Source organism: Sphaeramia orbicularis, chromosome 9, assembly GCF_902148855.1.
Source record: "Sphaeramia orbicularis chromosome 9, fSphaOr1.1, whole genome shotgun sequence".
Taxonomy (NCBI): Eukaryota; Metazoa; Chordata; class Actinopteri; order Kurtiformes; family Apogonidae; genus Sphaeramia; species Sphaeramia orbicularis.
Window position 1 is genome coordinate 8,853,912 of NC_043965.1, and position 24,874 is coordinate 8,878,785.

Below are 24,874 nucleotides of genomic sequence, written 5' to 3' on the forward strand. Positions count from 1 at the left end.
ATTTAAACCCAATCACACTTTTTCTTTAATAGTGACTTACAAATCAAGCATACAGTGCATTTGTATATTAAAGCAGTGATATGGACTATTTACTGAAATTATGGGCAGTTTTGTAGTCGTCAATTAATGAAATCTGAAAGCACAGGTTTAAATCAGATTTGTTTTATTCTTTCTAGTAGGAAATAAAATGCAAATGCATGTCTATAAATGTGTCTTAAAGTAATGGAAATTAATTTTCAGAAATAGCAGAACTTGCCTGAGGTGATGCATTTGTGCACAATGCAAACAGGACAAACTAACAGCTAATAAACTGTTGTAGTCTATATGTGAGTTTACAAAAATCTAAACAAACCAGGCCAAAAAAAAAAAAATGCTCCAGTTGAAAGGATGTCAGTCTTACATGTCCCAACTGTCTCACATGTCTCAGTGTCCAAATATGGATTTATAAAGTACACATTGAAATAAGTATCTGTAACACATCCTCAATTTAATTGTGCTGAACTTACTTACACAAAGTATATTCTATTCTAATGGTGAATATTAGCAAAGTTAAAAATATTCTGTTTCTGTGACTGTGTATTACCGCAATGTGTGTGTTTTTCTTCTCAGTTTGACCTGGACTCCATTTGGACGTTCATCTTTGGGATGCCAGCCTCCAGTGGGACGGTGCTGGGCTCCATCCACAGCGTGTGCACTGAGGCTGCCTTCCTCCTCTTGGCTATGCTGCGAAGCATGCTAAACCTGGTGAGAAGCACTGCTCACAACACATCAGAACTCTTAAGAATATATGGAGACGGACAAAGAAATATTTAGGAAGGTCCAGAAAATTAGACTTAAAAACTGATAATTGTTGTTGTTCCATTGTGCAAAACTTCTAAATAAAATTATCAATGAATCAAATATGTGTAAATATATTTTAATTGTTGAGTGTATAATTCAGATTGTACAGGAAATGAATGATATGAGGATAGGCCATTTTGCGATCACTATCATTTTACATCAAGGGTCTCAAACATGCAGCCTAGGCCAAATGCACCCCGCCAAAGGTTCCAATCCGGCCCCTGGGATGAATTTGCAAAATGCAAAAAATTCCACAGTCAAGGCTGTGGAACTCATTATAATTCAGGTTCTTCATACAGACCGATATGATGTCAAGTAAAATAATAGCATAATAACCTACAAAAAATAATCACTCCATATTTTCTTTTTGGTTTGATTCGAAAAAAATACAACACTATGCCTATAAATAATGACAACTTCATTTAGTGCAAAAAGTAACATTAAATTATGAAAATATTTATAATATTTCAAACTATCCTGTAACAATAAAATGTGAATAACCTGAACAAATATGAACAACCTGAAATGTAGAAAGAAAATTAAGCAAAATTTTAACAACTTTCTGCCTGTTACTAAGTGCTTAGTGTCTTTGGAAATCAGTTCCATGATGTACATGTGGAAATGATAAGTTAAGGCATAATATTGTTAAAATTGCACTTATTTTTCTTAAGAAATTTCAGTTTTTTGGATAGTTTATAAAAGTAAATATTTTCAGAATTTCATGGTGTTTTTTTTGCGCTAAAACAAAGACAAAAATCTGGAGTTGTCGTTATTGATAGGTTATTATGCTCTTATTTTACTGGTCCAGCCCACTTGAGATCAAATCGGGCTGAATGTGGCCCCTGAAAGAAGATGAGTTTGAGACCCCTGTTTTACATACATTTTTTCACATTTCTTAAGTGTATGTAAACATGTCAGATCTGATTATTAAAATTATCTGATTACTCCCAGTTATCAGATTTTCATGGTTATGTAAACAGGCTGAATAATCGTAGTATTAGTGTGAATGTAAACGGTCTCAGTGTGAATGTTTGAATTGAAGGAATGAACTGTACTGTTTCTGCTCCAGCCCTGGCAGTCTGAGGAGGAGGGGTCTTGGCTCAGGGAGTACCCAGTCACACTGATGCAGTTCTTCAGATATCTGTACCACAACGTGCCCGACCTCACCCTGATGTGGAACAGCCCTGAGTTCCTCTGTGCTCTGGCAGCAACTGTGTTCCCCTTCAACATTCGACCCTACTCTGAGATGGTAAGGAACTCACAAGGTTAACGTCTGCTTCAGTGAAACACCAATGAAACCCCAAAAGCAATTCCAGTAACTTTAACTGGGCTTCAGCTAGGGATGCACCGATACCACTTTTTTCCAGACCGAGTACAAGTATGAGTACTTGCTGATACCGAGTACCGATACAAGTACTTAATAATCCCATTCCAGTTGTTAGTTCCTTTTGTAAATGTGCTTTATTGTCGTTGTCATTAGTCTGACTGGAACAAAGTGCTGCTACTGACATTTAATGTGTTGGAATGAGCGTTTCTCAATTAGTCCACCGGGGGCAGTGCTCTGAATTAACCATACTGGACAAATACCATGAAGAAGAGTAAAGTTTTTTGAGAAGAAGAAGAAGAAAGTCAGTAATAACAAACATGCAGACGACAGAGGCAACACTAATGTGATACTAATATTGCAGCGTTTTCACTGGTAAGGTTTAAAAGCTTAGCTTCAGCAGGTAGAGAAAAGAGAAATGAGCCATAAGTTTGATTTTCACTTCTGTTGGCGGTGGTCCGTACCGCTCCGTACTCCTGGTGGTATTCTTTGTCTGGGTACGCATCCACCAGCACCTGGAAAACGGATGGAATGTACGTAGAGGACGGACAGAACGCTGCGTCTGTATCTGTCTGTGTCTGTAACGTTGCTTACAGTCAGCGTTACTTTTATCACCGTCATTTATTTTGAAAAATCTCCACACTCTTCACACTCCACACACATTATTCCACCGCTGTGTACCTGCTGCACTGAACTGTGAATGTCACACGGCCATAAGTGGTATTGGTGCAGTTGTATCAGATTACTTTTATGAGTACGAATACGAGTACACACACTGAGTATCGGAGCCGATGCCCGATACTCGTATCGGTATCGGTGCATCCCTAGCTTCAGCACATCAGGGGTGTCAAACCTACAGCTCGTGAGCCAAAAGCAGCTCACTAGACGGTCCAATCCAGCCCATGCGATGAATTTGTGGAATGCAAAAATTACAGTGAAGATATTAACAATCAGCGTCAATTCGATCTCAAGTGGATTGGACCAGTAAAATAATAACATAACTTATAAATAATGACAACTCCAAAGTTAAAGTAAATATATATGAAATTGTTTACATTGACAAACTATCTTTTTAACAAAAACAGGGAGTAACATGACCAACCATGTGCAACCTGAAATGTCTTAAGAAAAATAAGTGCATTTTTACCAATATTCTGCCTGTTACTAAATGCTTTGTGTGGTTGTAGATCCACTGTGTGTAAGTTGTAATGCACATATGCAAATGAAAAACTGAGACATTAATTTTAAAATTACACTTATTTTTCATAAGAAATTTCAGGTTATTCATGTTATTCACATTTTTTTAAGTTTAGTTGGTAGATGTAAACATTTTCCTCAATGTAATTTTACTTTTTTCACTCTAAAACATAGAGAAAAGTTTGGAGTTGTCATTATGTTATTATTTTACTGGTCCGGCTCACTTGAGATCAAATTGGTCTGTATGTGGCCCCTGAACTAAAATGAGTTTGACACCCCTGATTTAAGGTATTGCAATTTTAGGATTTAGTAGATTATAGTGTTCTGTAAAATGGTGGGTAAAGCCACTATAACCTTAAAGGAACAGAGAGCTTTAAAAAAAAAAAAAAAAACACAGATTCAGAACCAAATTGATGGAATGGCGTATGTCAGTAAAAAGAATGAATTTATAGAACAATCTCAACAAAAATACAAAAGAATCAAGATCAAATAGTTTTTAAAAATCCACTAGGAATTATAAAACAGGAAATTAATTTGGTGATATGTAATGTAATGATATTGAATTATAAATGATGAACTGCACTAGTAAGTGATGGCAGTTGCTATATTAAGAGAGCTGATTTCACAATTCTGTTTGGGATTACCACTGAAAAACACAGGTATTTTGTCAAAGATTGTTCTTCTGTCTGCTCCTTTTCATTCATTACATTTTGCTGACATGTTGAAGCAGATTTTCTTTGTCTATGTCTTTCTTTTATACAATGAATGAAAATGATAAACAAACTAACAACGATGGTGAGATAAAACCATTGAACACCATGATAGAAGTGATGCTGCAAAACAAACAACCTCTTACTTGTCTAATTTGCAGAACTTTTACACAATGAAATGTCATTTTTAATGCAATAAATGTTTGACTCTCTCCAGGTCAGTGACTTGGACGATGAGGCAGGTTCTCCCACAGAGGAGTTTAAGGCGTTTGCTGGTGACTCTGGTATGAATCGCAGCCAGTCTGAATACTGCAACGTTGGCTCCAAGACGTCCCTGACCAACCATCCAGCCAAAAAGTATGTGTTTGACTTCATGAGGGTTCTGATCATGGACAACCTGTGTATGACCCCGGCCAGTAAACAGACCCCCATCATCGACCTGCTGCTGGAGGTGAGCACACAATTTCTAAATGGAGTTTGTCTAACTGTTACAATCCAAAAGGTGACACATATTTACAAAGGACACCGGGAGTCAAGGAGTATAATTCGAAAAAACATTTTTTATTATTTGCATTTATTTTGTTCTTCGGCGATTCTCTTCTGTTGTAAACAACATGATTTTAATTTAGCAAAATCAAAATCCCTTTTCAAACCCCATGCCCAAAGTAACAAAGGAAAAGACCAGAGTGGACCGGCAAACTAAACATAAGGACGGTGCGCTGGACAGGCCAACCCTGTACAGTACAGGGCCGTAGAAGCTGCCAGCGCACCGCTACCCTATCAAATAAAGCAAACCTCAAAATAAGCCCTAACGAAAGAAAAGCGAAAACAGGACGTCCGGATCCACCTGGTCAAACAAAAGGATAAGCTAACAAAAGGCTAACAAAAACCCCGCTGGCGTGGAACAACTTGAGTTGAGGAGTGGAGCAGATGTCCACCTCGACGTGCGCGTTCCGGACGCCAGCATCGCTGGAGGAGGAGGAGAGAGCAGGAGGCGAGAGAGAGCGAGAGCCCAGCACTGGTCCAATTTATAAGCTTAGCCGGCGGGAAAACCAATTGGCCACCTATTAAAGAAACACACTAAATACGTAATATTTTCCCAAAAATGTTATCAAGGTAAAAAAAAAAAATAACAGAGAGCAATAATCACCCAAAAGTGTCAAGTAAGAATTATAACAAAAAACCCACAAAAGACAAAGGGGGAAAAATAAAAGTGCGTCAGAACATAAATCTAACACAGGGGTGTCAAACTCATTTTAGTTCAGGTTCCACATAAAGATCAGTATGATCTCAAGTGGGCCGGACATAGCATAATAACCTATAAACAAACTTTTCTCTATGTTTTACAGTGAAAAAAGTAAAATTACATTCGGGAAGATGTTAACATCTACAAACTAAACTTAAAAAAATGTGAATAACATGAACAACCTGAAAATTCTTATGAAAAATAAGCGCAGTTTTAACAATATTATGCCTCAGTTTATATCATTTCCACATGTGCATTACAACGTACAGATCACAGTGGATCTACAAAGACACAAAACATTTAGTAACAGTCAGAATACTGTTAAAATTACACTTAGATCTCTTAAGACATTTCAGGTTGTTCATATATATTCAGGTTATTCACATTTTTTATGAAGGGATAGTTTGTAAATATAAACATTTTTATGTAATTTTACTTTTTTATGCTAAAACATTTAGAAAAATTTAGAGTTGTCATTATTTATAGATTATTATGGTAGTATTTATTATACTGGTCTGACCCACTTTAGATTATATTGGTCTGGACTAAAATTATTTTGACATCCTCTGTTGTTAATTACTTAAGTGTAATTTTTGCATTTCATTGGGCCAGATTGGACCCTGGTCTAACATAAACTTCAGGTCTATGATTGTAATGAATAAAAACCCCACATTGTTGTGTTTTTCTTAGGCTTCCCCAGAGCGTTCCACTAGGACTCAGCAGAAGGAGTTCCAGTCCAACATCCTGGACGGTGTCATGGAGCATCTGCTGGCGGCTGATGTTCTACTAGGTCAGAACAAAAACCTCAACTGCTCGTCACACTGGACTTGTACTTCAGCTGGGTTTATAATATCTAACATTCATCTCCTGGTCATTCGTTTGTGGGGATCTATCTCTGAGGATTCATTTAAATGTGTCCAGTAGTGACTTTTGAAAACAGCATTTATTGCCTATTCAAATAATTGTTTAATCAAATCAAATGGAAGAAAATAATCAATACATTAATCGATTACAGATATAATTGATAGCTGCAGCTCTATTTGAGAGTCTCCTAGACCCAGGAATGGGCATCTAATAGCTGTTTGAATTTCACTTTTAAAGATTTTTTTCAGCCTTCAGATGTTACAGCCTTCAGCCCCTTGACAAATATCCATCCTGATATTAAGAATGAATATAGACAGTGATGGTCAGCTACATCAGCGCTGGTGCTCTCATTCATATTCCTGTTGCTCCTGTTCTTCTGCTCCAGGTGAAGATGCCTCCTTGCCTCTCAGCAGCGGAGGAAGTTACCAGATTCTGGTCAACAATGTGTTTTACTTCACCCAGCGTGTGGTGGACAAACTGTGGCAGGGCATGTTCAACAAGGACTCCAAACTAGTAGTGGACTTCATTGTTCAGCTCATTGGACAGGTACGACCACCATTCTATCAGTTCTAATCAGTTCTTATGTTGCCTTCATGTACTATGGGAATTATGGTAAATACTAGTTATGAACAGTTTGGCTTTAACAACATATGGATCATATTTTTGGACACTAACATTCAGCCATATGTTCAGTTTATGCAGATACTCTTTCTGTTATTCTACCTTATCTATGTAACGCCATAAAGAACGAACATGTTAGTCATAAATAATTGCTTGAGATATATTAGATGTTTGTATGATACCGTAACTATAAAATAATTCTGTAATTATAGTATACAACACTGAAGTCCACTGGTACATGATTAAAACCAGCAAAGGTAGAAGTGCAAAGGCTTTTTTAAGAAGCTTAAGTCTTGTGTGAGGATTTTGTTCCCTAAGTTTATGCAATAGTTTCTAAACACACGACTGCAGAAGTGAGCAGATTAGGAGATTATATTTTGAAAGAACTTTTCTAACTACCGTTGTAACACCTGTCTGTGCTGTTTAATATTTCAGCTGTTTTTCCTCCGTATTTATGCTACTTATTTACCAGTTGTAATTACCAAACAATACACTATATTTTAAAGTATTTTCGGTGTAAATACTAAGTTACGTGAGTGGAAGGGTTACAAGTGTATCCATTCAGCATCTTAACAGCAATTTTAAGTATTATAAGAAATATAAGGCTATAAAGTCAGTCATTTTAAGTTTGCTTTTTCACATTTCTGGATAACAAATACAATTTTCTCAGAGTCTTTTTTTTTTATCTCTGTATATTCAGTTGAAGTCATTAGGTGCACATTAAGGCTTCAAACAGCAGGTCATAATGCACAATTAGGATTTTTTGGTGAAATCTGATTTTTTTTTTGTGCTCGTTCATATTACACATTAAATGCGACTTCTGTCAGTTTTGAGTATGAACTGAATGCAACCCTGAAGTGACCTGCATGCGCAAAAGAAGTCCTGACGTAGTACATGACCACGCAGACACGCACTGTGTTTACGGAAGTAAATATGTTTTTCCCACTGCTCCTCCTACTGGGATGCAGAATTGTGATGCAGAATTGTGATGTTTTCAACCTGGCCGTTCAGACTGAAGTCGTATCGCAAAATATCAGATATGTATGGGATTCAGGACCCTATATGAAAGTGGCCTGGGTCAGATTTGAAAAAATCAGATTTGTGCTGTTCAAACTGTCTTTAACAGATCGGACACAGGACACATATGGGCAAAAAAATCGGATTTGGGCCACATTTGCCTGCAGTCTGAACGTAACCTTAGATTCAAATTCAGAATACTTTATTAATCAGAGAGGAAGTTGTGTGGTTGTAGCTGCTCCATGCAAGTATAAGAAAAGTAGAGAATTAGGGTAAAAAAAACAATTGATAATTTTCAATATTATATTTATGTGTGTGTGCAAACTATTGTCATGTGTAATAATGTAGTTATAAGGAGGAATCGCAGCAACAACAGCAGTGCATTAACAAAGGTGCATTCACAGCCCCACACACTGTAACCAGGATCAGCCAAGGTTGCTCAAACAAATCCCCTTTTTACTGAAGTATTACCTCCGTCTTATCCACATGAGTGTTACAGCTGAGAGGCTGAAATGTCAAATCTCTTTTCCACTCCTATGTTCTTTACTGAATGCTGTGATTTCCTTTTCATCCTCAGTCTAAGCGGCGTTCTCAGGGTCTGTCCTTGGACACCATCTACCACTGTCTGAACCGGACCGTGCTCTACCAGCTCTGTCGACCACATAAGACGGTAGCTCAGCAGGTGGCTCTGCTCGATGCCCTGCGGGTCCTGACCGTCAACCGCAACCTGGTATTGGGCCCGGGGAACCACGACCAGGACTTTGTGGCCTGCCTTGCGCACTGTTTCATCTGCCTGCACAGCGGGAGGTAAGGCGACAAAAACCTGCTGAGTCCTGAGGAGCTGTTTAGATGTGAACAGTCAGAAATACATGGAGGATCTTTGTGTTACAGGATGAATCTGATAATGTTTGGGCTTTCACTATTTACTGGCAGCTGGAAAAATAGAGAACACTTTACACCTTGTTGTTTACTCTCTGTATTTACATTCATGAAGGCATCACTTGATAATGTCACATCTACCTCTCCAAGTGTGTTCTTGACTTGGCTAGATTTTTGTAAAAAGGTTTTTCTTCCCCTGCAAAGAATTCTGTCATCATCCATGTCAGTGGTGAAGCCCTCCTTCATTTGTATTGACACCACTTTGGACCTCATTATGAGAATTCCAGCAAAAATGATCTGCATTTGCAGTCAACTCTGGGCCTTTAATCTGTTTATCTGCTTGGTAAAGAATAATCACGGTCCACGCCATATCTGAAGCTGCTGAAAATAAAGGAATTGAAATCATCTCTGACCCTGTGGTGCCCCTCAGATATCTGCAACAGGACTGTTATGTGTGTGTTTGTGTGTGTAACAGGGCTGTACTGTGTGTTTGTGTGTCTCTGCAGCAGTGTGGAGGGCTTCGGTCTGGAGGCCGAGGCCAGAATGACCACCTGGCACGTCATGATGCCCTCAGAGAACGAAGCCGACTCTATGCACAGCCATGAAGTCAGCGAGGGTGAGACACCTCTTAATTATTTGTATTTTTTAATGTAACCTTTATTTGTATTCGACCTTTATTTAACCAGACAAGACAGATTAAGAACACATTCTTACTTACAACTGTGGCCTGGCAGAAGGTAAGGAAAAAGGGAGCACAAACAACCAAAAAAAAAAAAAAAACAAGATTAGTGTAAAAACCATTAGCGAAACCTATTTACAAAGATTTTAAATGACATTCTGATGAGTCTGCTGTCTGTTCAAACTGTTTACCTTCTTCCAGGGAGACAGCTGCTGCTAAAGGCTGTAAATCGTGTTTGGACGGAGTTGATGCACAGTAAACGGCAGATGCTGGAAGACATTTTTAAAGTCTCCCTGCCCTGCAACGACAGAGGACATGTGGACATCAGCACAGCCAGGCCTGCTTTGGAGGAGCCAGCACTGAAGAGCTGGCAGACACACCTCGGTAAGGGACACAAACCCTCAACTCAGCCACGACATTATTAGATTTATCAGCAGCTGTGCAACCAGACGGCCCTTTTCTGCCCGTTTCTAAAATATACCAGATAAATAACACCAGGAATTCTATCTGTCTGTCCAATACTTTTGTCCAACCCATTTCTGGAAGACTGTTCACTCAATGCTTTTCATATTGGACACACAGGTTCTTTACCACTAGGAGAGGTGCAGTGCACAGTTTAATGCCTGAATTTCTATTTCTGGATTTTTTTTTTCATATTTTTTGAAAATTTCAATTGTCCAACTAATTTCTCAGACACTAATCACCCAATTGTTTTCAAATTTCACACTCATGCTCTTTACATCTGCCTTTCTTTTTCTATACAAATTTTTGCACAGTTTTTAAAACATTTAAATTTAAGACACAGAGTGAATCCTTGGGTAGGCAGGGTATCAGTGAACAGAAGGGGCAAAGTGTTGTGCAACCAGGCAGGGATATTCGTAAGCTCCGCCTACTTTTTCACTTGTTACTACCAGATTTACTGCCAGCCACAAGTTTGGACCTGGCATCTAATGAGAAATGAATAAGAAGTTCCTTATGAAGCTGCCAAATCCAGTTAATAAATAAACATAATAAAAATATATGTGAATATAATCAGAGCGGAATAAGAAAATCAACTGAAAAAAGATGATTATATCTAAAGGATATTCGTCAGCAATACAGTATTCATTAATATTGTCTCATCAGATTTTTTTTTTTTTTTAGTAAGTGTAGTAAGAAACAACAGATAAAATTCTTCCGTATTTGCCCTGGGGGCTACTCTTGTCTTATATCAACTTTATTGTTTTACACATGATGAATGTATGTATGAATTTCTTCCTTGGAATAAAAAAAGTTCCTTTCTATCTGTGTGATATACAGTATCAATCAGTACAATACACAGTATCAGAACTAGTAAATGGGGCCCATTGTTTTTCCAAGTACCAAAACAAGTTTCCATCTGTATCTGTTTGTTCAGCCCATGAGAGGAAATGTATCAGTCGTGGTGAAGCAGTGGTTCCAGCAACACAGTCCAAACTGTCCAGAGTCAGCAGCGGGTTTGGACTGTCCAAACTGACCGGGGTCCGTCGCAACAAGAAGGAGAATAGCCTGAACAAGAACAGTCTGTCTGCACAGGTACACACACAGTTTTTTTCTGTTTGTCTTTTTATATACAATAAACACATATAATATCCATACATCATGCATTTTTTGGTCTCTGATCCACAGGAGACCTTTCAGTGGATGTTCACCCACATTGCTGTTGTTCGTGATCTGGTGGCCATGCAGTACAAAGAATATCAAGAGGTACCACTCTCCCATCAGGATGACAATAAATACATGAAAATACACTGCAGTATACTCACATTTGTAGTTTTGGATTTTTGTCTTTAAAGTCATACATGATCTCATCTTCTTTGCGTGTCCACAGCGGCAGCAAAACGCCCTGAAGTACGTGACTGAGGAGTGGTCATCCAACGAGTACGAGCTGCTGCGAGAGCGGGGTCTCTGGGGCCCCCCCATCGGCTCACACCTGGACAAGTTTGTGCTGGAGATGACAGAGGGGCCCTGCAGGATGAGGAAGAAGATGGTCCGCAATGACATGTTCTACATCCACTACCCGTACATCCCCGAAACTGAGACAAACACCAACTCTGCACAGGTATTCACACTGGGGGTCACGTAGCACTGTCATTCAGTATTATCATCACAATTCCACATGAAATGAAGTTAATCCTCAGAACCAGCGGCATACAGTAATTGATAAACCCTATAATAACTACAACTAAAAGAACTTTTCTATAAATAACTATACAAAAGTAATAAATAACTGTGCAAAATAGGAAACTGTCAAATTTATTCACTTGAAAACTGTTAAAAAAAAACAGAGCAGCATGTTAAAGTAGCAGTATATATAGTAGTATAGTAGTAGCATAGTATATTAGTAGCAGTATACTGGATAAGTGACATGAGAATAGGCTTATGGTGCTTGTCCTTGCCCTCTCCAGCTGTTTCGCCCCCCCCTCGTGCCCCTGCTGCCCTCGGCCCCTATGAGGGGTCCTGACGGTTGCCAGGTAGTGACTGAAGTGCACATGGTTTCCAAACACCTCACCAACGCTCAGTGTGACACGCATGAGAGCAGATAACATGTGCTGCAGTTTCTGACCTATGACGCCTAATGCTGCATTTTTAGTGCAGTGCAGCTCCACTTCCAGCTCCTCACCCTGCGTTTTTCTACATGTGCTTGCAGATTTGCACATTTGAAGAAACTTGATGCTTGAACAAATTCAAGAAAAGACTAAATGACTGAATGAATGAGTTGTGCTTTTTTTCCTGTGTGTTGTGTTTTGCATGTAGGCATGTGTACTTTATGTATAGCTTGCATAGTACTGTCAGTATTTTAGTATTTTATCTCAGACTCTTGTACTTTCAGTTGAGAGTAATGAAAGCAAAACACAACATTTGATTGTGAAGAAAGAGAGAAGTATTTTAGAACTGCTGTGTCAGGTAGCACTGGGCCGTATGATCCAATGTCTGTTTTAACTGTTTCAAGATTCCTTTTATTGTCATTGTTTGCACAGAGCATACACATCGAAATTCTGATGCGTTTTATAGAGACGGTACTTCTTGAGTAAAAAAAAAAGGAAATATACAATATGAAATGCAAAATATTTATCTCTTTAAACCCTAAGCTTGAAGTGGCCCCCCTGGATTTTTTTTTTTTTTTTTTTTTCCATATTTTGACTATAAGAATGTTGTAAAATATGCTCTGAGTTTTTTACACAGCACTTGGAACTTTTGAAATCTAGCAGTCATTTACAATTTATTGCATATTATAATACTGCTAAAATGGCTTCTTCTCCAGCTTCTAGTACAGGTGTGAGTGAAATGACTGTAATGACCCACTAAAACTTATAAAGTGTAATGTCTCAGGTTTCAGAAACTGTTGGAATTTTTCCAATTGCACAAACAATGAGTTACAGCCATCCAAACTGCATATGCACAGGGTTTCTCAGCGATGACACGTCAGGTTTTAAAGAGTTAAATAGTAAAAAATGTATATTTACACATTGATACCTAGTTAGGTGCAGAGGACAGTGAGACATATGTACAGTTGGCATTGAACATTGTTGATTTTTCATTATTGCACATCATTAATTTTTTTTATTATTGCACATTGTTGATTATTTTATGTGGTTCGTTATTGCACAGGTCAGTGTAATGACTGCTCTAGGGTAGAAGCTGTTTGATAGTCTTGTAGTCTCTACTCTGATGGTCCTGTATCTTCTCCCTGATGGGATACAGGAGATGTTTTTGTTGCTGTTGTTGCATTAGTGGGTATTTATTTGTATAGGTTTGTGGTTTATTCTTCTGTAGGAAATACAAACCGCATTTCCAGAAAAGGACATTTATTGAAATCCAAAATAATCTCAAATTTGTCATCTATTACTTTGTTTGAGTTTTTATTTACATATTTGATTGTATTTTTGTAACTATAAAATAGAGTTTGGTGTCTGCAGCCACTCATTAAAGTCCAAATCCCATCTTTTTTCCAGTGTTGGATTATGGGAAATGTCAATACTGAATTTGGTTTGAACATAGAATATAAATATAATTTCGTCGTGTATGCCATGAAGGCTGTGATTAAAAATAAACAATCTGCTTGAATCTATTGCAGAATGTAAATGCTTTTTATTGAGCAAACTGCAATGTAACAAAATAGAACTAAAAGACAAATACTTCTACAGGATATTTAAAGTGTCATTTGATACTTTTCCTGTTTTGTCCTCTCTTTTTTACATCTTGTTTTTAGTGTTTTGGTTCTTTCATGTATTTTGCTGTGAATCCAATCAGACCTATCATTTAAAACATATGCCTTTTCTCAGTGGAACCGTCCTGCAGACATAAAGAGGCCTTGTCTTTTCTTTGCATAGAATGTAATCGGATCATAGTAATAAGCATCTGTTCATCATACAGTTTGTCATCGGTATGTTTTCAAAGCAGAACTACAGAATCATTCAGTATTTTTCCAATAAACAATGCTTCTCCTTTCTTGTAAATGAGGGATGTCAATTCAAAGAAATGCTTCTGGAGGTTTTCTAGAGCCAGGTGATGTGCATCCACTGATGTTTCTTGTTTCTCTGTGCTGCAGAAACCCTTGCGTTACCGACGAGCCATCAGCTACGACAGTAAAGAGTACTATATGCGCCTGTTGTCCGGAAACCCGGGCATGTACCAACACTCAGTAGAGCACAGCACCGAAGGAGAAACAACGCAGCACGAGCCTGAGCATGGAGAGGACACCATCGCCAGAGTCAAAGGTATTTCCACTCCCTTCTATTAATGATGACACGGTAGTTTTATTTTGTTATTGTTGTTTGTTTGTTTTTTTTCCTTTATTTATAGAACATTTTGAACATTTTAGACAGAGAGTGATGCACAGCATGAGTTACAAAAATATAGAACGGACATCTACTGACACACCTGAGACACTGTAGTTTTTTACACAGATGAATTTATTTCCTTGGTCCACAAATCCACCACGTTCACCAATTTACCATCAAATTTACAGAACAAGAATAACATAAGATTAGCATTATGAAGTTGAACATATTTACATACATGTACATATAACTAATAAACATATTTCGCTGGCATAATATCCAAGAAGGAAATGAGAAACATGAAAAAATACATTTAAACTGCCTCTTCCAACAACATACAACTTGTAATACATGGCTTGCAAGCGACCACTGGAGTGGAGAAATCCTTAATTGGACCCCCCCGGAAACTGTTACCAAACTTAGGTTCTTGTGTTATAAAAATCACTTACAATAAAACAAAATATGTGTTGTGGTTGCTACAGGTATGACTAAGGCAAGTCAAGATTTGTACACATTCAGGAATATGGAAATTATTATGCGGAAGAGTTTCAGAGTACAAGTATAAAAGGTTAAAAGATACAAACAGAATGCAAGTCATAAGATATAAGCAGTATAAAAGACAAATACTCTCCAAAATAAAAATAGATACTCTCAACAAAAGGCACTTAAGGATGTTGCACATTCCCTGTCCTTTTATAGTGTCCATGAACAGAGGCAGGTAGGACAGTAACAATATTTTGCTCCTGCCGTCAGTCTCACTGTGGCAGGGAAGGAGCTGTTGTGAAAACATGTTCTGTGAGTGATGTCTACTGTATGACTCATTATTTACTCACACTGTCCTAAGAAACTATGAGCAAATTTTTCATCTTTTCTCAACAGTATGTGTTTTGTAGACTTTCTACCTGATGAAGGTCTGTTTGAGGGCAGCATCACATGAGGTTATGTATATCTACAAACAGGAATTATCACAGTTTCATAAAATACAATCACAAAATAGTTGGCCGCATTTTTATGCAGTATAATTGGGTTTAACTTCAGTTTGAGTTGAAAATGAATACAAGAGTCCAAAATAAATGAAAGGAAAAATAACTAAGAAAAGTCTAAAACAGAAAGGGATCAGAAATAAAACTGGCCACAGAAATGATTTGTACAAAAATAAACTACTGTCCTGTGTTGTGCAGGTTTGGTAAAAGCTCCTCTGAAGAGGTCTCGGTCCACGGCGGACGGAGCTGATGAGGACAGTCAAGATCAAATCCAGGAGCAGCTTCTGGAGTCTGGAGGTCCAGAGGAGGAGCAGAGGACCGACAACACGTCACTGCTGCGTCTGCTGGAAGAAGGAGAGAAGGTTAGTGAAGGAGAGCACTGACGTACGACTGCACATAAGCATCACAATGAAAACATAATGTAGGTTTATGGAGCACAAACCTGAAAATCATACACACCACCATACGGGAATGTGGAACATGGTTCAGTCTTTACTAGGGATGCACCGATACCACTTTTTTCCAGACCGAGTACGAGTATTTACATTTGAGTACTTGCCGATACCGAGTACCGATACGAGTACTTAATAATTCCATTCTAGTTCTTAGTTCCTTTTGTAAATGTGCTTTATTGTTGTCATTAGTCTGACTGGAACAAAGTGCTGCTACCAACATTTAATGTGTTGGAATGAGCGTTTCTCAATTAATCCACCAGGAGGCGCTGCTCTTAATTAACCACAAATACCATGAAGAAAAGTAAAGTTTTTTGAGAAGAAGAAGAAGAAAGTCAGTAATAACAAACATGGAGACGACAGAGGTAACACTAATGTGATACTAATGTTGCAGCGTTTTCACTGGTAAGGTTTAAAAGCTTAGCTTCAGCAGGTAGAGAAAAGATAAATGAGTGATAAGTTTGGTTTTCACTTCCACTGGCGGCAGGCTGCACCGCTCCGTACTCCCAGTGGTATACTCTGTCTGGGTACGCATCCGCCAGCACCTGGAAAACGGATGGAATGTACGCAGAGGACAGACAGAACGCTGCGTCTGTATCTGTCTGTGTCTTTAAGGTTACTTGTAGTCAGTGTTACTTTTATCACCGTCATTTATTTTGAAAAATCTCCACACTCTTCACACTCCCCACACATTATTCCACCGCCGCGTACATGCTGCACTGAACTGTGAATGTCACACGGCCGTAAGTGGTATCGGTGCATTTGTATCGGATATCTTTTATAAGTACGAGTACACACACTGAGTATCGGAGCCAATGCCCGATACTCGTATAGGTATCGGTGCATCCCTAGTCTTTACACACTTTAAATATCAATATACTGAGGACAGGGCACTTCGTCAAAAATAGGTATGCAGTGTAGAGGAGGCAAGAAAACATATGTGAGAACAAAAAAACTGCAGGGGCAGAAATTAGTCATTAAAGTGATACAAAACTGAAAATTAATTCATTAATTTTGACAGAATTAAATGAGTGATGCTGTTTAACTCTTTAACCCCAGAGACATTATTTAAGGTGAATTTGTGTTTGTTTCAGGTTCATAAAAGCTGTTGTGAGTATGTGCTTGTGTTCCTTTTCTTTTGTGGTTTTGTTTTACTGTGTTTTAGGGTCAAAACAGGGTGAAATAACAGAAAAAGACAAAGAGAGGAATTTAATTTTTTTCAGGTTTTTACTCAATAAGGCACTCAGTATGTACATCAATACAAGACTTAGGATGTTGAACATAAACTGTGAACTGGAACACAGTGAACAACAACAAGTATTTGAACTTTGGCCCAGTAGTTTTTGTTTTGGCCCTTGGTTGAACTCCAAAAAGCAGTTACATGGTCAAAACTCAGGAAAAACACAGTAAAAAAAAAAATTAATAAAGGAAAATTACCACAACACTGCAAACAACAGTAAAAACAACAAAGAACATGGTGTAAAAAAAAAAAAAAAAAAAGAAAAAAGCCCAAACCATCTATTTTTATAACTCACTGCTCTGTGTTTTGCCCCCCCATTCCACAGACAAAGGGATGTGCACTGAGTGTGCTCAGATTTCTGTGGAAAGTGCAAGGTCTATTCTATCAGTACGTTTTGAAATTTTTCCCATTAGGCAAATGGTTGAATTTTTGTGAATATTTGAAATAAATAATACAGAATGTTCATCAGAGACAGGGGTTAAAGGGTTAAATCTGCTTTTTATTTACCATCAGGCTTGTGCAATGACGAATATTGGAGAACCTTTATAGGTTTTTTTAATCAAGTGATACTGCGATATTCCTGCTGCAGGAAAAACTGACATTGCCTTGAGCGAAATCCACAATCTGTAGTTCCAAGATGAGAGGAAGGCATATTTTACCACTCATTTCCTTTACACACATTTCCACCCTGGAGGAATCTGCAGTAGTGAAAACTTCTTTGTCCAAACTTTAGGTAAATTTCTGTGCGTATGTCTTCCAGATCCAGCACATGTACCGCTGTGCCCGTGTTCAGGGACTGGACACTAGTGAGGGTCTGCTGCTGTTCGGGAAGGAGCATTTCTATGTCATTGACGGCTACACCATGACCATGTCCAGAGAGATCAGAGACATCGACACACTGCCCCCCAAGTAGGTCAACAGTCACTGTCACTGCGCATGGACTTCATACCTGGATGATTTACTGTTGCAGACCTGATCCTGAGTGGATGTAGGGTCATTCAGCTGTAAATGATGCACATGCTCCAGTTTGTTCCCCTGAATAGAAAATGCTGTCATACTTTGTGATGTAGTGGGAGTCTGTTTCTGCCTGAATGATGTAATATTACTAACAGCGCATGCGCTGGGAAACTCAACAGAGAGATGACATCTTTTTCTTTAAAGGACTTTTTTCGTCTTTACCTCAGAGACAGTGTTGGAAAACAGCCAAAAAAACTATAATCAGAATAGGTTCATGTTTTTCCATGTTTTCAAAGGTCAAATGTGAAAGATTATCTTGCTTTACTATCCCCGTAGGGAAATTCAGTTTCTGCATTTTACTCATCTGATTACATACCCAGTACCTAGCATTAGCAATTAGTACACAGCACACAGAAACACCTAATGGATTTGATAGATTAGTTAGCAAATAAACATTTTTTTCCTCAAAGCTCATGTGTTGGAAGCAGCAAAATGAGCAACAAAATGAGCTGTGTGACTTTGACAAAGGTCATATTGTAACAGTGATGACTGATGTTGTGTTTGTTCCTGGTCTGCAGTGGTTAGTACAGACCAAAAATGGACCAAAGAAGGACATCCCAGTCTCAGGACAACTGAACATTTGTGGGAGGTGTTGGACTATAAATAAATAATCAAATAAATAATAAATAATCAATAAATTTCTGAAATATTAAAAATGTGCCTTCACTTATAATGGGCCATGTTTTGATGGCTTATAACATGGAAATGGTTACGGATATTAATGTAGTTACTATTGAGCACTGATAGGAAGTCATATATGGACTTTAATTTAACCCATAAAGACCCAGTGCTACTTTTGTTGCAGTTCCCAAATGAATTGTTCTCCATATTTAACCTTTCTGAAGTGATTTACTACCATTTATTATAATATTATCCTCTGTATGTTCCATTTTTTCAGTGAAAATCAGGTGTTTTCCTCTATTTAATTCACTGATCATTTAGATGTTCATAAAAAAATCAGATTAAAGTTGAGGGTTATTATATCACAAACAGAGAAAACTGAAGAAAAAAAACGACGTTTTCAGCAAATATATCAATAAGTGAACTTAAACCAAGTGTATACATCCACTGTCAATGATCCAACTCCATGGGTTTTACTGGTGAATCAATGTTGTAGAAGATGACGGTGTTTCCATGTTCACTACTGAGCCTCTGAACGTCCAAATGGGTCATATCTGATGACCATGAAAAGATGACAAACTGTATTTTACACCAATTATTTACATGTCTTGATAGAATTAGTGGATCAACAGGTATTAAACATTTTACACCAGTTGATGAGTTGAGTTGCCAGTGGCTGTTTGGGTCTCTATGGGTTAATTAGCTGAGTTCTCCTCCAATGAAAGTACCGCCCACTTCTATTGGGAGATTGATCTTCTGTATCAAAACCACAGGACTCACAGGACTATTTTACAAAATAGGGTTTTATGTTGACATGGACATCACAAGTACACTGGACAAACCAAATGCAAATTGAAGAGGTTGAAAGAATGGGAATGGTCGTGGCAATGGAGAGTGAGAGGAAAAAATCTATACGCAGGAGTACAACATTTACCTGTAATAAAGTACTGTAATAAAGCCTCTACTAACAGATGAAGCAGCTGTAGTAATGACACATCCCTTCACCGTCAGTAGTCATAGTGTTATGGTTGATTGGTGTATGTTGGCATGTTGTTGTTGAGTTTCCATATAGATTTTTCCGTGTTTGTCAGCTGTAATCTTTCACTTTTCACTGTGTAGAATGATACCTGTGGAGAATTTGACACCTTTTGAGAATTGCCTCACATTTATCTGCTGAAAGGAGAATGTTTGTGTGCAGGATGAGGTGGAAAACCTGCAGCCATCAGGGCATAAAGAATGAAAAAGATATTATTCTCTTTATTTTTGACAAACATGATTAAAGTGATGGAAAAATGGGAATGGAGAAAAATATGTGTCAAATCATAGAAGTGTTTAAATGGATGTCCCTGCTAGTCACTAAGTGTTCACTGTCTGCTTATTGTCTTTTTTTCCAGTTTACACGAGGCCATCATTCCAAGAGGAGCAAGACAAGGCCAAAGTCAGCTGAAGAGAACCTGCAGCATCTTTGCTTATGAAGATATTAAGGAAGTGCATAAGAGACGGTACCTGCTGCAGGTCAGCATTCCAGCACAGAGGCTCCAAAGGCCTTGGACCCTGTTCACACCTTCTACTAACAATGGGATCTGTGTGTGGATGTATCTGTCGTCATTGCATTGGATTTACACTGGGCAGTTTTAATGCATTATCATCCTCCTCATTAAGATCAGATCTGTGTCCTCTAGAGCAGTGTTTTTTATCAGGGGGGCGCAAGCACACTAGGGGGGGAGGGGCATATCGTCCATCCTGGGTACAAATTAGTTTTGGGGGCTAGCAGGTAGTCAATGATAAGGAGTTCACTTTCACTTATCCACGCATCTTCCACATACAGGTCTGTTATGTTACTTGTAGAATGACCCTACCTTGTCCCACACATTTTTTCGGGCATGGGGGGAGCACCAGTAGGCTCACGATGCCATTAGTGGGGCTTGACTCAAAAAAAGTCGAAAAACCCTGCTCTAGAGCCAATTGTCCACACAAGTCATTTAAAGTTACGGCAAATCATGATACGATGCTGTAGTAACATAATGTTGTCATGATGAAAGTCCATTTTAATGTTTTAATTCACTTTTGTTTGATTTAATAGGATTAGGATCTCGGGGTTACTCACCATGTTGAGTTTGTGTTACTGTCAGTGTCTCTATCTGAAATGAAGCTGCGACACTGAAAAGTCACTAACCTACCATAAAGTCTCCATAAAGTCTCTTTACATTTTAACACATTTATTACAAAAGCAAATGACTTGACAAATCTGTGGAAACTATTACAAGAGGAAAAGCAGATACTGAAAGTTTTTTTTTTCCTGAATTAATCCACCTCTATATGGACACCATTAGTTACATAATGCACATCCAGATGGTACTGGATTTGTTTCCATGTTAGCTGTATCATAGCCTCATCACTGGACTCAATGGCATCAGTGATCTTTGGCTTCAGGTCATTGATGTCCCACTTCTTTGTTGGTTACATGGTATCTTTAACATAAGCATTGCCTTTACATTAGGCTAAAAATGGACCTGAGTGTAAGCCAAAGTACCTCGTCAACCACATCCCATCGAAGTGTGATTACAGCACAATCACACCTGGCATTAACTGTCATTTTGTTTTTGGGTTTTTTGTTTCTCTCAGCCCATGGCAGTGGAGGTCTTCTCAGCAGATGGGAGGAACTACTTATTAGCCTTCCAGAAGGGAGTTCGCAACAAAGTTTACCAAAGGTACTTGGCTCAGACTGAACATATGAAAGATCTGATTCACTTGAACTCTCCATTCGGTCAAAGGCCTCTATATATCCTGAGTTTCTTTAAAATTACAAGCGGAATTTATAAAATTAAAAAAATTAAAAATTAAGTTATCATTACCTTTTACTTTTATAGTAGAGTTCATAGGAGTCGCAGATGTTTTAATACATTTTAGTAGGCAGATACCAAACTGGAAGAAAAAGTCCAAGGCACTCTCTTTAAACATTAAAATACCTATTATTATATGACCATGCAATGGTAATAAAGGTATTTTAATGTTTAAAGAGAGTGCCTTGGACTTTTTCTTCCAGTTTGGTGTCTACTTTTTATGAATCCCTTTTTCCAAAGAGCACCTCGAACAAACTCTTTTTTTGGTCCTAGAAGCATTCCTTCACATTAATTTTTCATCATTTTAGTAAGCTTTTACTTTGTGAACAACCCACATAAAAATGTCAACACTGCTACTTTTACTCTTCTAAATAACAGTACACATTCCTGTTGGATACTCAGGGCTTCAGGTGGTATTTGCATGTAGAAGAGTTTCCATAAAGACTATAGCTTTGAGTGATGAAATAAATAAAGGAGCTTGTAAACCCTATAGTGTTTGTCACCTTATTCAGTTGTGCTCTGAATGAAAGTTATTTTACAAAAGAATTAAAGAAGAAAAAGTAAGACTGCAGAAGGTTTAGAAAATGATTGTAATTTTATTCTTTCTGGTTTATTTCAGGTTTTTGGCTGTGGTGCCTTCACTTGCAGACAGCTCCGAGTCAGTTTCTGGCCAGAGACCCAACACCAGTGTCGAGCAAGGGTAGGAATTAATAATTATCTCATTGAATGACATTTAACCCTGTAGGGAGTTAAATATGGTAGGTCCTTCACATCCTGTTTTTAGCTCACCAGCCAATAGGCCATGAGCTGTTTAGAAGGAGCTGTGTCCTGTGTTGTCTTCATTAGGAATTTCCTCAAACATCTTCTGTGATGGAACTGCTCTTTGGGTTCATTTCAAATTTTCTATGTAGCTTCCTTGGGGCAATGTCTACAAAGTTTGTTTACAGTTTTGAGAAATTTTGATTTTTGAAATATTAAAAATTTGCCGTTACTTATAATTGGCCATATTTTGATGGTTTGTAACATGGAAATGGTTAAAGATATCAATGTAGTTACTAATAAGCACTGATAGGAAGTCATATATGGACTTTCATTTGGGTTCATGGCCTTTGACTAGGGATGGGAATTGAGAACTGTTCTTTCAACAAACGTGCTGCCCCCTCAAATGAAAGTTTCCAAAGGTAGGGGAAAGCAAAATGTGGTAGACAACAACGGGTGACATAGAAGAATTAGTAAAGCGTCTTAAGTTTCAGTTTCACGTACGCTACCCCCCCACCTCCCTGAACCATACCCACGTCATCTGTTATTATTATTTGTGCATACTGTGTATGTTATATTTTCTGTGCAGAGGTGGAAATATAAAAGACAGTTGATGCAAAGACACCCGTTTGTACTCTATTATTCCCTCACTCAAAGAGAATTGGTAAGGAATTGGATTGATAAACAAAATCAATAAAGGAATTGGAAACGTTAAATTCTTATCGATTGCTATCCCTACCTTTGACCTTGTAGGGTCAAACTCAAGGTCACCATTGTCTAGATTTCAACAGTCTTCTTCTCTGAAACTACTGGTTGTAAAGGGTGGGGAAGCAAAATTTACAATGAACATTTAGTTGTTTTTTCTCAGCAGGCACTACGTCAATTGTTTTGAAACCAAACATATATTGATGTCATAATCATACCTAACACTATTATCCATACCTTTTCAGAAACTTTTGCCCATATGAGTAATCAGGAAAGCAAACGTCAAAGAGTGTGTGATTTGCTGAATGCACTCGTCACACCAAAGGAGATTTCAAAAATAGTTGGAGTGTCCATAAAGACTGTTTATAATGGAAAGAAGAGAATGACTATGAGCAAAACTATTACGAGAAAGTCTGGAAGATACTATTAAAGAAGAACGGGAGAAGTTGTCACCCGAATATTTGAGGAACACTTGCGCAAGTTTCAGGAAGCGTGTGAAGGCAGTTATTGAGAAAGAAGGAGGACACATAGAATAAAAACATTTTCTATTATGTAAATTTTCTTGTGGCAAATAAATTTTCATGACTTTCAATAAACTAATTGGTCATACACTGTGTTTCAATCCCTGCCTCAAAATATTGTAAATTTTGCTTCCCCACCCTGTATTCATTTCAAATTGTCTTAGTAACTTCCTCGGGACAATGTCCAAAACGTTTGTTCACAGTTTAGAGAAATTTAGATTTTTTGCATTTTTCACGAATTTTGGAAATATTAAAAATGTGCCTTTACTTGTAATGGGCCATATTTTAATGGCTTATAATATGGAAATGTGAAGAGATATCAATATAGTTACTATTGAGCACTAATAGGAAGTCATATATGGACTTTTATTTTATTTCTTGAATTATTACTCAAGTGAATGTACCACCAAGTAACTGTGCCTTGCACATTTGTATTATTTTGTAATTTAATATATTTCCTGTTCTCCGTCAGATCTGGTCTTCTCAGCACACTGGTCGGTGAGAAATCTGTCACTCAGAGATGGGAGGTAAGGCTGCTTTTAAGTCAACTCATTCCACATCACATACCTCAATTTCATCTCAGATTCCCCTGAAAAAATAAAAATAAAAAACACTTGTGAAGAAGACTTCAAAACTTTGTGTGTAACTTGAATTGTTTTAAAACTACTGGCCTTTGAAATCCTCATTAATTTCATGCATTTCGCTGATCAACCCTTTTGTTCTGCCTTCTTTCAGTTAGAATTAGAGTCCACGAGAACGTCCTAACATTGTGTTTCAAAATGTTTCCTTCCTGTAGATGCCTAATCGAATGAACAAAAGAATTTGGATCAAAAGCTTGTTCATCAAAATACATTAATTATACATTAATTACAATTTCAAACAGCTCTAGTCTCAACACTATGTAAGATATAGATGTTGTGTTTTGGATTTCTGCAAAACTTGAGTGAAAAAACTGCTTTGAGACGGGAACCTGGGGCACCTCTTCTGTGTTATACTTCAGATGTTAGATGGTCGATACTTGAATATTGTGATACGTTTTCCAGCGAGGAGAGATCAGTAACTTCCAGTACCTGATGCATCTGAACACGCTGGCAGGACGTTCCTACAATGACCTGATGCAGTACCCCGTCTTCCCCTGGATCCTGGCCGACTATGACTCAGAGGTAACCAGTGGACGGCTAATGGTGTTTACTGATGTCTGCACGTTTGCTATTTTGTTGACGTTTTTCTGTTGTGTGTGATCACCAGGAGCTGGACTTGAACAACGCCAAAACTTTCCGGAACCTGGCCAAACCCATGGGCGCCCAAACTGACGACAGGCTGACACAGTACAAGAAGAGATACAAAGACTGGGAGGACCCCAACGGTAAGAATCAGGATAGGGAGGTGATGAAAGGTGTGCATGAAGGTGATGAAAGGTGTGCAGGATCCCAAAAAATTGGATGAAAAAATGAAGTAAGGTCCGCACACCCTGTGAGCTCCCAAAAAATTTATTTCCACAGGTATCACAAGAACTGGGACAGGGACATGAGGGGAAAGGTGACAGGCCCCAGT

General features: G+C 38.1%; 1 protein-coding gene and 1 long non-coding RNA gene across 6 annotated transcripts in view; one reads left to right on the forward strand and one right to left on the reverse strand.

Moving 5' to 3' along the window:
* wdfy3 (WD repeat and FYVE domain containing 3) overlaps positions 1 to 24,874 on the forward strand; it is a 130,855-nt gene that overhangs the window by 86,612 nt on the left and 19,369 nt on the right. For all 5 annotated transcript variants that reach the window (XM_030143076.1, XM_030143078.1, XM_030143077.1 and 2 more), the window contains 20 exons: positions 610 to 744; positions 1,910 to 2,089; positions 4,289 to 4,522; positions 6,008 to 6,107; positions 6,567 to 6,727; positions 8,397 to 8,626; positions 9,205 to 9,314; positions 9,579 to 9,761; positions 10,774 to 10,931; positions 11,025 to 11,102; positions 11,227 to 11,457; positions 13,948 to 14,116; positions 15,361 to 15,524; positions 17,615 to 17,763; positions 19,887 to 20,007; positions 21,118 to 21,203; positions 21,955 to 22,035; positions 23,793 to 23,847; positions 24,364 to 24,483; positions 24,569 to 24,686. In XM_030143076.1, the coding sequence (XP_029998936.1) occupies positions 610 to 744; positions 1,910 to 2,089; positions 4,289 to 4,522; positions 6,008 to 6,107; positions 6,567 to 6,727; positions 8,397 to 8,626; positions 9,205 to 9,314; positions 9,579 to 9,761; positions 10,774 to 10,931; positions 11,025 to 11,102; positions 11,227 to 11,457; positions 13,948 to 14,116; positions 15,361 to 15,524; positions 17,615 to 17,763; positions 19,887 to 20,007; positions 21,118 to 21,203; positions 21,955 to 22,035; positions 23,793 to 23,847; positions 24,364 to 24,483; positions 24,569 to 24,686 (2,863 nt within the window). The remainder of the gene's footprint in view (positions 1 to 609; positions 745 to 1,909; positions 2,090 to 4,288; positions 4,523 to 6,007; positions 6,108 to 6,566; positions 6,728 to 8,396; positions 8,627 to 9,204; positions 9,315 to 9,578; positions 9,762 to 10,773; positions 10,932 to 11,024; positions 11,103 to 11,226; positions 11,458 to 13,947; positions 14,117 to 15,360; positions 15,525 to 17,614; positions 17,764 to 19,886; positions 20,008 to 21,117; positions 21,204 to 21,954; positions 22,036 to 23,792; positions 23,848 to 24,363; positions 24,484 to 24,568; positions 24,687 to 24,874) is intronic.
* On the reverse strand, positions 1,727 to 12,700 carry LOC115425469 (uncharacterized). Its single transcript, XR_003936242.1, has 3 exons — positions 12,689 to 12,700; positions 6,122 to 6,126; positions 1,727 to 1,821 (listed from the first exon to the last, which is right to left on the reverse strand). It is a non-coding gene; the product is annotated as an uncharacterized LOC115425469 (long non-coding RNA).